General features: G+C 42.3%; 1 protein-coding gene across 1 annotated transcript in view; it reads right to left on the reverse strand.

The window, feature by feature from the left end:
* TRPC6 (transient receptor potential cation channel subfamily C member 6) overlaps positions 1-13,166 on the reverse strand; it is a 175,924-nt gene that overhangs the window by 49,672 nt on the left and 113,086 nt on the right. Inside the window, exons 2-3 of the mRNA XM_048843607.2 lie at positions 12,123-12,897; positions 3,373-3,558 (exon numbers count right to left, since the gene is read on the reverse strand). Of these exons, the coding sequence (XP_048699564.1) occupies positions 3,373-3,558; positions 12,123-12,897 (961 nt within the window). The remainder of the gene's footprint in view (positions 1-3,372; positions 3,559-12,122; positions 12,898-13,166) is intronic.

Genomic DNA, 13,166 nt, shown 5'->3' on the forward strand with positions numbered 1-13,166 from the left:
TTCATGGCAGGAATTTTGGCTAAACTGGTCCTAACATCACACTGGAATCTGTGTGGCTAGTTAAAACTTTTTAAAAAACCAACTCATTCTTCAAACTAGGGGAAATTTCATTTCACCTGTTCAAGTGTCAATAGAATGCCTTTGCTTATGCCTTTAACTTCATCTCAAATGTATGTTTTATTGTTATGTATGTTATATTATTTCATTGCAATATAGTGATGTGAAATGGGAAAAAAATAAGAAATGAGACACTGAATCAAGTTGCTCTATTCACAGTTTAAATGCTATTTTATTGCAAAGTGAGAGTATTGATGAGTTTAATGAATTTTAAAACAGCAATCTAAATCCTGGTCCCATTACAGCCTGTGGAAATGTTGCCATTGACTTCAGTTGCATCAGGATCTGGCCTGGCACTGGGGGCACTATGGAGTCTTTCTACGCCAAGAGGTTCCAATGTGAATAATTTTAGGAATGTGAGATCCCTGCATCCCTCAAAATAATTCTGGTTAAGAAAAAAAACCACAATTTCTATGGTTAATTCCTTTGTGCCAATGATTATGATACTGCAATTTTTCACAAAAGACTTTTTGCTAGGAAAATTTGTCATCAAGATACAATTAAAAGAGAATCATGCAGAATCAGAGCAACCTAGGGCTGGAAGGGAACTTGAGAGGTCATCTAGTCCATCCCCATGGACTAAGGCTGGACCAAATATACCAAGACCATCCCTAAATGACGTTTGTCTGTTCTTAAAAAGCTGTTTTTACAAATCTCCAATGACAGGGATTCCACAACTTCTATTAGAGCCTATTCCAGTACTTAGCTGCCCTTATAGTCAGGAAGTTTTTCCTAATATCTAACCTAAATCTCCCTCACTGTAGATGAAGCCCATTACCTCTTGTCCTACCTTCAATGGACATGGATAACAACTGATCACCAACCTCTTTATACCCAGTCTTTTTAACCATTCCTCATAGGTCATGGTTTCTAAAAATTTTAGCATTTTTGTTGCTCTCCTCTACACTCACTATAATTTGTCCATATCTTTCTTAGTGTGGTGCCCCAAACTGGATAGCGCTGGTGAGGTGTCAGCTGGAGCTGAGTACAGAATAGGACAATTACCTCCTGGCTCACATACAACACTCCTGGAGGAGAGTATAAAATAGATGTAAAGTCAGTGTACTTCTCCTAGGCATGCAGAAGTCACCCTCTGTTCTTAAATAATATACTTACATGGACACACCTTTTTCCCCTGGATGTTCTAAACGGTAGTATGAGCATATGGATTACATAGCATAGCACAACATGAATTTCCAAACACTTCCCTAACTTTAATTTTACAAATTGCATACGTGATATTTCAACATTTGCATTTCAAATGGGTACAGATTCTCCATCTAGGCTCTAGAAAATCTGGACCATGAAAGGCATTAAAGTCATCATAAATCGAGCAGTACACATGATAAATACTAATTATTAATGGTTGTCATTTACCATTATTTTAAAGATATTACTATGGCATTTAGATAGTATTCAGTAGCAAAGAATCAGCCTCAATCTGAGCATAATGCACAGGAACTAACTGGATCTATTCTATTCAGGTTTGTATACAATGCTCATCACCGAGATATCTGAGCACTTCCTTGTAGTGCATTAAGCAAGGTGACTACACATCTGTCATGTGTTGCTTGTGCTCTCCCCAGATGGAGAAGCATGTGGAGTGGAGTGGGGTGTGTGTGTCTTTCTCTTTTAAAAAATATAAATATACCTGTTCCCAGTTCATTGTACTGGGAATAGCTACACAGTCTGCTGACATTTATATTCCTGATGCTCTCATTTCTGATGCCCTAAAAGTTGTTGCCTTTGTGTCCTGTACTGTAGATGACAATATACAATTTTCAGTCATGAAACAAGGAATACACAAAATGTTCACATGAAAAATATCAGTTCTTTTATTGAAAACGAGGAACAGCAGTTACTGGTGCAGGCAGTCACTAACTGTTCTTCATCATTCCATGACAAATCATTCTAGGTCAGGTAGACAAATTCTGTAAAATGAGGAAGTGTAAAACACAGCCCTCTTTTCCATCCAAGCTCTGTGACATTGTAAAAGGTATACTGGAAACTGAGGTATAAATGGATGGGGATTTTCTTTATCTGGTCTGTAATAAACTATAAACTCAAACCTGTAATATTTACTCAAGAACTCAGAGTTTTACAATGGACATTTTCCAAATTAAAGTGGCTAAATCAGAACTAATGTCTGCTAAAGAAAAATAGTAGGGATAAGTAGAGAGAGTAAATGACTAATGATGAAATAAAACCCTTCAACGTTTAATATGTAGGAGACATTGTTCAATAACAGTTCAAACTCCATCCAGGCACAACATACACACACCTAACTATTTTAGGATTTTCCAAAAGAAACAGATCAATTAGATCTGCATAAAAGGGCTCTATTTCTGCCCAGGTAAACTGGATGAGTACTGTGGGTCCCTACTGGATTTCATAGAATTCCATCTCTTCTACCTTTCCTGGTTATTGGATGTTGGTGAGTTTTATTTGTTTTTCACTGTGTAGCTGTAATTCTTTTTGTCATGGTGGGAAAGCTTTATCATAGGTCTTGCAGCTTGCTCTAAAAATGGTCAGATTCTGCATTAGTCTAATCTCCTTTGGAAGTTAATTTAACAGGTAAATCCCCTTGAATAAAAAAACTTTATCTCTGGTTCACACACACTTCGTCCTGGACATTATGAGCTTCACTGTCCAGGAGAAGCATAGTTATCCAAAAGAGTAAAGGTGGAGAAGCATCTACTAATGTAGTTGGGTCCTGACTTACTGAGTGCATTCAAGATCCAGACCAAGGCCTTAAACTGGCAACAGAAGTGAACCAGGAGTTGATGAAGGGGCCATAGCACGGAGATGATATATTCATTCCAGCATGGGTCATTGAGGAGACTGGTGGCCATGGCTCTAACCAAGCTGGAGCCTATGCATGGCTTCCAGACTGATCCCCAGATCATCTATGCTGATTAATTCTGGTATTTTGTAAGCTACCTAGATTTGCATACATCTTTCAAATTTTCTACAGCAAATAAAAATTGGCCTTTCTCAGGAGGCAAATTCTCTGTGAATACGGCATTAAAGTTTGACATAAATATGTATTTATTATTATAGGGCCAATATACTACATTGTACATTTTAATTAACTATATCCAATGATTTTGTTTTAGAAGATGGATTAATTATCTCTCATTGGTTAAATAAATAAATGCAAAACCTGCAAATAATGTACACAGCTAGTTCAAGTAACCATATGTTAATAAGACTGCCACTCATTTAAACAACTATTTTATTAATACAAGGGCTTACTTTTTTGACTTCATACTTAATGGCAAGTTTTAAGCGGCTAAGGCTGGGACGACCATGTTCTCCACTATTATGGCTCATCTCCACATCTCCATTCAAAATAGCTTCCACTTCTTCAGTATTTCTGCACAAATCGAGGAGTCCAACTACAAAATCTTTGCATTGCACAGACAATTTTTTGTAATCATTCTGGAGAGGGGGAAAAAAGAAAATTAATAGCTGTTCACACATAACTCATGAGAAACCATTTTACTCCTTCAATGCTATGAGTTGACTTTCTGAGACACTGTTCACCAACTAGCCACAGGAGAGGAATGAGAAAAAGAGCACTGGGCCTGTATATACTCCTTTTATTTGTAGTTCTCAAAGTTCTTTATGAACATTATAAATTAAGACCCTCTGAAATAGATATTATTTTCCCCATTTTTGTGATTTGAAACCAAAAATATATAGAGCCAAATTCTCCCATTTAAATCAGTCAGTTTGCACTAGTTTAACCATGGAGAATTCAGCCCATCAATGCATGGATTATAAGGCCAGCAGGCGAGGGCCATTATGACTACCTAGGCAGACTTCCTGCAGAACACAAGCCATAGAATTTCACAAAGTGGTTAACTACTCTCACTGTAAAACAGCGCTTCCTAATTTCTAGTCTGAAGTGGTCTTGCCTCAGTTTCAAGCCATTGCATCTTGTTATGCCTTTGTCTGCTAGATTAACGAGCTCTCTACTATCAAAAATCTTCTTCCCATGGAGGTAATTACAAACTATGAGCAAGTAACCTCTCAACCTTCTCTGAGAAAATCTAAATAGATTGTGTTTCCTTTGTCTCTCACCGTAAGGCAGTTTTTTAGACCTTGAATCATTGTTGTAGATCTTCTCTGAACCTTTTTCAATTTTCAACATCCTTTTAAAAGTACAGCACCCGAACTTGAACAGTACAGTAATGGTTGCATTAATGCTATATGCAGTGGTGGTAACAGTGTGATAGAAAGCTGTTACCAATCTGCCTGAAGCATCAGGTGATCAGTCTGAGGCCACAGGTTCATTAAGGGAGGAGATGACGTAACACACCAAGTGTCTAAATTTTAAAGCTTTATTAATAAAATAATAAAATAACAGCAGAGAGTGAGGGGTGCTTCCCATGTCACTCAGAGGAAGGAAGAAAGCATTAGTGCCCCAAGCCCTAACGCACTTTCATACTCACACATGCATTACCTGAGGCTGGCCAGGCCTGGCTGTAACATAAGAAGAAGGGGGGAAGCGTGGACGGGAGTTCTGTCCTGTGCACACAGGTTGTCTGGGTCTGCTGTGATCTTCAAGTTGCTCCAGCTCTCAGGAGGGTTTTAAGTCCAGGGCTCCTTGTGGGGGGTGCTTCGTTCAGGGACCTCTGCTCCTGGTGCCCTCTGTGCCAATCCAAACCAGCTTTCCATTGTGTCTTCAGTTTTCTCAAAACACCCCGGCTCCAGGGATGCAAGGCTCGGCTCCCTCTCTTGCCGTCTCACCGGTGTTTTCAATCTCTGCATTCTTAGACCTTGTTTTCTTCTTTGCTGGCCTCGCTGTCTTGCAGGTCTATGCAGTTGGGTTTTTCTGTCTCACGGCTGCTTGAGCACATTCACACCCCCGTCTCTCTTGGCTGTCAGCCAAGTCTCGGCTAGTGCCAGAGTCTTATCATTGGACTGAGCTTCCTAGCTGCTGTGTTGAGTTAACCCATTCTCTGCTCTCTTTCTCCTTCCCCGTTTGGCCTCTTGCAGCCTGCAAAAGAATCTTTTACTCTTCACTCACACCTTTGACCCTCCCCAAAATGCTTTGTGATGCTTGCAACAGCGTTAGCAACGTGCAGTGCTGATCTGCCTTCCCCGGGAGAACCCCTGAGGTTGTGCCAACAGCTCCCTATTGCTACTCAATATCCCCCTGCGTACACACCCAAGGATATCACTTGCTTTCTTAGCCACCACATCAAACTGTGAGCTAACGTTCAGTTGGTTATCCACCTAGGCTACTTAGTCCTTTCCTCAGTCAATGCTTTCCAAAATATAGCCATCCATCCCTTAAGTGTGACCCACTTGAAGAATGGAAGTTAAGTTGCTCTCACAGTGAGCCAGTGGTAGGGTCAGGGTAGAATTTTGGAATACTGTTCCTGTTTTTGCAATTTCCAATTTATATAACTTGAAGGTGAAGCCAAGGATAAAAGGTATCAGGATACAGAGGTGAAATATAAGTATTAATTAGTGTTGTAACACAGGGCCTACAGGCCTCACGCCTGTAGATATTTAGCTTAGCCAAATTAAGCTGTAGGATTTAGAATAAATTAGCAAAAATAAATTATTAATAAACCTGCTGAACTTGTCTGTTTGTGATATGCTGATGTTTTGAAAATAACTGCTGAGTTTGGATAATAATGCCTATGCATAGACAGACACCACAAGATGACCACTGGGGTGAAACGTTAGAGACTTCCTTAAGGTAACCAACTGCCTGTTACTATGGTGATACGGTGGCAAAATTGGTATTGAGTGTAAGGGGAATTATCAAATTAGCCTATGAAAAATGGGGCTCCCCAAAAGTAGTGGAGTCTGGAAGGTCAAATAAGGAAAAGGAAAAACCTTCACAAATATGTATGAAGCCTGTGGATTGTCAGCTCAACACATTCAAAAAGCTGTTTCCTGGCCGGGGTGCCCAGGTGCAGAGGGGAGATACCAGGATCCAACCACTGGTGATGAGGACGAGGACTAATACTTTGGGTTTTTCTGCAAGGCCTGTTCTGAGTAATGGAAATATTGTGCATTCTGTATTGGTCTCTCCTTTACCAGATTGCAGTGTGTGTATTGTTTGGTTGGCTAATAAAAGTAATTATTATAGAAAGAGAACTATGTAGTCTCTGTTGTGCATCACAGACCCCCACCCCACTTCCATTGATAACCTCACTACTGTTGTCAATCTTGGGGGCTAAACTCTCATAGATTAAAGTAGGTGTCAACCCTCACCTTCAGGTGGGTAACTGGTTAAAGTAACCCATAACTATAGATAACGCTACAAAGGTTAACAGCATTACCACCTCCCACCAAAGAAAGGGAAGTAGGGAGACAAACATGACTCACAGGGGTGCCTGTGGGATGCAGTGCTTTCTGGGGCTACTCCACAGCTTATCTTTCACACCTGGCTCAGGGTTGTGCCTAAAGTCATAATCTATCTGTGACAGGGGAGCTGCTCTCAGCTCCTATCTTCCTGCACAAATGGCTCTGACACCTCTGGTTTGTAACCACCACTGTGTATGTTGTGTTCAATCCACCACTACTCTCTTACAATCCCGTGCAACAATTCTATGTACAGTGTCATACACTCATGTCATAAATATAAAGGGAAGGGTAAACCCCTTTGAAATCCCTCCTGGCCAGGGGAAAGCTCCTCTCACCTGTAAAGGGTTAAGAAGCTAAAGGTAACCTCGCTGGCACCTGACCAAAATGACCAATGAGGAGACAAGATACTTTCAAAAGCTGGGAGGAGGGAGAGAAACAAAGGGTCTGTGTCTGTCTGTATGCTGCTTTTGCCAGGGACAGAACAGGAATGGAGTCTTAGAACTTTTAGTAAGTAATCTAGCTAGGCATGTGTTAGATTATGATTTCTTTAAATGGCTGAGAAAAGAATTGTGCTGAATAGAATAACTATTTCTGTCTATGTATCTTTTTTGTAACTTAAGGTTTTGCCTAGAGGGGTTCTCTATGTTTTTTAATCTAATTACCCTGTAAGATATCTACCATCCTGATTTTACAGGGGGGATTTCTTTATTTCTATTTACTTCTATTTTTTATTAAAAGTCTTCTTGTAAAAAACTGAATGCTTTTTCATTGTTCTCAGATCCAAGGGTTTGGGTCTGTGGTCACCTATGCAAATTGGTGAGGCTTTTTATCCAACATTTCCCAGGAAAGGGGGGGTGCAAGTGTTGGAAGGATTGTACATTGTTCTTAAGATCCAAGGGTCTGGGTCTGTAGTCACCTAGGCAAATTGGTGAGGCTTTTTACCAAACCTTGTCCAGGAAGTGGGGTGCAAGGTTTTGGGAAGTATTTTGGGGGGAAAGACGCGTCCAAACAGCTCTTCCCCAGTAACCAGTATTAGTTTGGTGGTGGTAGCGGCCAGTCCAAGGATAACGGGTGTAATATTTTGTACCTTGGGGAAGTTTTGACCTAAGCTGGTAAAGATAAGCTTAGGAGGTTTTTCATGCAGGTCCCCACATCTGTACCCCAGAGTTCAGAGTGGGGGAGGAACCTTGACAACTCATCATCCCCTTTTGCCAGAGAGAAGAAATCTCTCCATGCAGAGATCTCCATTTACCCTGATGCTGCTGACCCAACTCTCTCTCTCTCATTATCCTGCACTTTCTTCCTGTGCTCCTTTTCTACTCTTGCTGTTAATGGGCGAATTAGTTCCTTTGCCCTCCTCAGGCCCTCTCCAGGGGAACTAACTGGATTTACAGTGTTGGTTCAGCTCCTGGTTCTCAGCACTCTGTCACACACCTCCCCCCTTTATCTGGTGGAGAAGTTTCTTCTTCCACAGGTTCTCATTATTTTATTAGAGGTGCTGCTCTCTTGAGTCCTCTTCACCCCCAGGGTGGTTCTCCAGGAGCCCTTTATGGGGTCCAACCATTCTCCACCCACAAAAATTACATTGGTGGGCCAGGATCACCGCCCTATCCTGTCTCACCCCACAGGTATTCACACCAAGAGCAATATGGTGGGATATTTGCCGCACTCTCACCCCCTTTCCTTTGTGACAGGGCCCACTGGCAACCCCCGCCCACTGATCACCCAAGGTCTCAGGTTCTCCCAGGCCTCTGAACTGTTCCTGGGGTCTCCACTCTCATCATTCCGGTGGTAGGGTTCCAATAACTGTCCAATCCCTGTCAATGAGTTTGAACTCTCCTCATCCCAGAAGGCTAATTCTGTGTTTTCTTCCTTCTCCCCTGTCACACTATCCCGATGTGCTCTGATGAAGTTAAAGTTTAAACTGTGCACTCAGGCACTTCCCAGACCAGCCTACCCTGGTAGAGGCCTTGTGCTTTTGAGATGTTTACTCAGAACCTCCATCCATAAACTTTGATGCCTTTAATGATTTTTCTAATCACATTTAAGTCATAAAAGGATTAAATAAACTTGGGACTGTCTCCAGATAAAATAACACTCCATGACTTTTTACTGTGTTAAAAATACCCAGAGAAAGTAAAATGTATTACCATGACTTATTCCCGTTTCCCCATTATAAGTGTTCCTGTTGTTCCCACTTTCAACTTTTCCCCTATTCACTTCTTCCCCTTAGAATCCTTCCTACTCTAGTAGCTGCCATCTGGGAGCACCCTGGAAGGCAGGTGATTAACTTTTTCTGTGGTAAATTCAGGGCTCTCTGTATTCCCATGATAATCTCTGAGAACACACACCAACGTGCTTGTTCTTCATTAGCCCATGGGCCCAGTGCTTAGTATTCCTTTGCAACACCATAGCATCAGTTTGTTACTTGGATAGATTAGCCAAATGACTGCATTCATGTTTCACACTTAATTTCAATCAGATATTTGTTCAAAAATAAAAGAGCCACACACATTTTTAAATAATGTCATCTAAGTCTAGGCATCTTGAATACGTCATAAAGTGGCAATGAAAATTAATGTGGTTTCTCCACAAAGAAGATACCAAAAGCCAAGCACTAAAATTTACAATTTCATGATGAGTTGTATATTAATATGGATGTGGAAAGCAGATTCACCCATTTTATGTCTCTCAAGAAGGAAATATATACATATTAATTAAAAACCTAAATCGTAGCACTCCAGATAGAACTTGTTTTGAGACTAATATCTCTTTTTAAATTTGTTTGTTCCATGAGGAGTATGGTTGAAATTGATGTGTTTTTCACTTGCCTGGAAGTGTCAGGAAGGATGGCTAAAATCCGTGTTCACCCTTCAACTCTAAGATGAACTTTTCAATATTGGAATACAACTGCTTATGCTGCAATATCTAAGATTATACCTGCATGCCCTTTTATAACTAGGCCTTGTAAATTGATCTAGGGTTATATCTGGCATTCAAGGACTCAGCCAAGTAACAAATCTCTCTAAAAATGTGGACAAAAAAGAACTTGACCTTGTTGAGTAATTGGTTTGACTTAACGTCTCTGTGCTACAGTTCCCCATCTGCAAGAGAGAGATAATAGTATTTCCCTACCTCTGAGGAGTGGTGAGAGGATAAATGCACTAAAGGTTGTGAGATGCTGAGTAACTACACTAGTGGAGGTCATATAAGAAGGAAAGATAGAAATTCAGATTTAAGGTTGATACTTTGTGCTTGTTTTCTTCGTGTAATAATGAGTGAGTTAGGGATGCGTGAGAGATAAACTTCACACTCTGTAGCAATTAACTATTTGTGACAAATGGTAACACACCCACATTTGTTTAAAATATTCCACTCCTACCTCATCCAAGTATGATGAATCCTACTCTGCCTTTTTTGGCTGAATAGGACTTCGGTATTAAAGAGGAATCTTGTTCATTTCATAACACCACTGATTCACAGATATCCCTGACTGCAGGGTACATTTATTTCTGACAATGCTTGTCAGATATCATCCATAGCCCTATGAACATTGTGAAGGTAATAGTTTGGTGGTAGAGCAAACAATTTAGAAGAAAGGAAAGGTTGACTCCAGCCCAGTAAAGTTAAAAGATTTTATACAGCACCAACCCATGGAATGTTGCATATCTAGCCAGGTGCTAGAGAGCTGGTTTAAATGCCTTGCAGCAGATTTTGTAAAGTTCAGAACTACTCAAACTAAGCCTGAACTAATTGCTCTATAGACACTTGCATCGCCTGTTGGCTATCAGCGTGATTGACAGCTGGAGCCCTGAAACTGCACGTGTGGTTTCACTGCTGGTAGGGTCCCTGTTTTGAAATTGGGGGATGGAGGGAGGTGTTCCAGCTGTGAGCCCCAGCAGTGCTGAGAGATGGAGCCTTGCTGCCCAGAATTGAGAGCCTGGACTCTGGGCTCTCCGCAGACCTCTCAGCTGCCACTCGGGCTCTCAGATACCACTCTGCATGGAGCTCCCTCCTGCAGGGAGCTGAAAGTTCAGGTAGCAGTTGGGTCCCAGTTGGGAGCTCCGTGGGATCTCAGCCCCCCACACTGCCCCTCTTAAGATGGTGCAAGTGCTCCTGGAGAGGACACACACCACCAACAGAAGGAGGATAGTGTGGACATGAAAAACCACAGTAATTACTGTGATGGCGCTAAGTTGACCTCACTTAGGTTGACTTAATTGTGTAGTGTAAACATGGCCCGAGTGAAATCCTGGTCCCACTGAAGACAGTGAGATTCACTGACTTCATTGGGACCAGAATTAGTTCTAGCATGTGTTATCAACACATACCCACTTCCCAGGCTTTGACCTTACTGTTAACTCAAACAACAACAAAACATACAAACTCAAACAGCTATGCTATTCCTAAGGTTTCCCTGCAGAACCTCCTCTGTCCCAGCCTCTAGTTTCCTTTTGTCCAGAGAGACCGAACTCTCTTATATCCCAACTGGCGCTCAGGAGATTCATTTATCAGCATAAATCAGGAGTAATTAACATAATGTAGATGTAATCCCTCTCCCCTCTACCCCAACATTTGGAGTTTGCCGGCTCCTGGAGCTCCAGACTGAGTCTCTAAGGGGGCCCTACCAGAACAACTACAAATATGATGGCTATCAGAGCCCTCTGACCTCATTTCCCAGCATGCCTGGAGTCAGGGATGGGACAAAAGGAAGTAGAAACTGCTGCTGAGGCCCAATGAGGGGACAGCTTGACTCAAACACACAGATAGTTTAGTGGCATTTTTGGTTTGGAAGCAGGAAGCCAGGCAGCTCAGCTCAGGGAGTCCCTGCCAAACTCCCACTGCCCCCAAAGGGAGTTCTTGCACAGCTGTGAAATCTAGCTGCCTGGGCCAGGCCAATCCAGCACCATGGAGACCAGCCTCCAGCAGAGAGAGATCAACCCAGTGCCAGCTACAGAGAACCAGGAGTGACCGCAGGAGAGTTCCAGACCAGGGAACAGTGACCCTGGTGGGAGTCAGGAGAGGACCCTACCCACCTCACCCCTAGGTTTGAGGATAAAGTAAGGTAACTTTTTGTTTAAGCCAGCCAATACCACAGTGCTGCACTACACTGTCTGGATGCTCAGCCTCAGCCGACCATCTTCCTAACCCTGGAACAGCTTGTTTTCCCATCTGCACAGGCTCAGTGGGCCAGGGCCTAGTGGGGGTAAATGTGCCCATTCCCCTCCTTTGTTTGCCCAGCCCCCGCCCACCTGTGCAAGAAGGGGAGTAGCAGCTCAGTGCTATCACCCCATTCCCCATGCTATGAATTACAATATTGGTAGCCCACATAGGGCAATAAGCAGATTCCTGGGGATTGAAGACCTCAGTCCACAAAACAGGTAAAAGTTACCTCACTTTGCCCTGCCAGTGTGTGATTATGGCCCTGTCCCAGAATGACCACTTCTACGGGTGAGAAGGTACCAGAATCTCCATGTTTCTTCAATACCTGGCAACTGCCAAAGAGAGTGTGAGTGACACATCAATTTCTGATGCTCTGCATCATCCGTCCTTACCATTAGCATTCCACATTGTTTCTCCTAGATATTACCCCAGAAGGAGTGGGACAGCGGGGAGCACATTTAACTGACTTCTCTAATTCTGTACAAATCAGAATCTGTTGACCATACACTTACCTTGAATTCTTTTTCAATGTTTGCAAGCACAGCCAGCTCATTGCTAAGTTCTAAGGCAGTCATTACTGGGTCTTCACTGGACAAGGAGAGGTAAGCAGGACTCGCCAGACCTTTGTAAGCATTGATTCTGGACCTAGAATGGCTGAAAGAGTCATGTTTTTGCTTCTGATTGCACTCACTGCATTTGCAGAAATAGTCATGTGGCCTTTCAATGCGAGCACCTTTTCTCAGAAGGGTGTGGACAATTTCGTATTCATGGCAGTGAGCAGCCAGAATGATTGGGGTAACATCATGGGAGAACCGGGTTCCATCCTCATCATATGCATAAAAGTCATCATGCTGGAATTCTGATTGGCTGGGACTTAATGCAAGTCTCTTGCCTTCAGCAAATGCAGGATGATTTAGGATGGCTTCCACTATCCGAATATAACCTTTACTAATAGCCAAGAGCAAGGCATCCCCAACCCGGGAGAGGTTCTCCTTCTTCAGTAAAAGTTCTGTAATCTCCAGATGCTCATTGGCGACTGCGAGCTGCAAAGCATTCTGCCCCATGTAGTCCACACAGTTCACATTTAGTGAGGTACATTCTTCCAGCATTTTACGAATCACGGGAATATTCCCATATTCTGCTGCATCCAAAAAACGCTCCTCATCAAGAGAAAGGCTTGTGGAATGATCATTAAACATGTACGCTGGTCCTCGACTGGCCACCCTTCTGCCCTTCTCCCGGAGTATTGTCTGTCGTCGAAGTGCTAGCCTATTCTCAGTACCTCGACTGAATGGAAAGAGAGATATTATTAATGCTTTCATATGCAAAAAGATGTGCATTTTTAACCTACACTTTGGGAGGACACAAATCTTAATACTAAAAAAAAATTCCCCATCAGTTATCTGCTGTGCACTTTTTAATGCAGAAGTGAGACCATAAAGCTTACTTTGTTGTACTGTATAATCATTATAGCCATACAAGTCTGGAATGGATACCGTTATTACTCTCTGCTTCCCTACCTCACCCACAGTTATCACATCTGAATTTAGAAAGAG

The sequence above is a fragment of the Caretta caretta genome, chromosome 1 (assembly GCF_965140235.1).
Source record: "Caretta caretta isolate rCarCar2 chromosome 1, rCarCar1.hap1, whole genome shotgun sequence".
Taxonomy (NCBI): Eukaryota; Metazoa; Chordata; order Testudines; family Cheloniidae; genus Caretta; species Caretta caretta.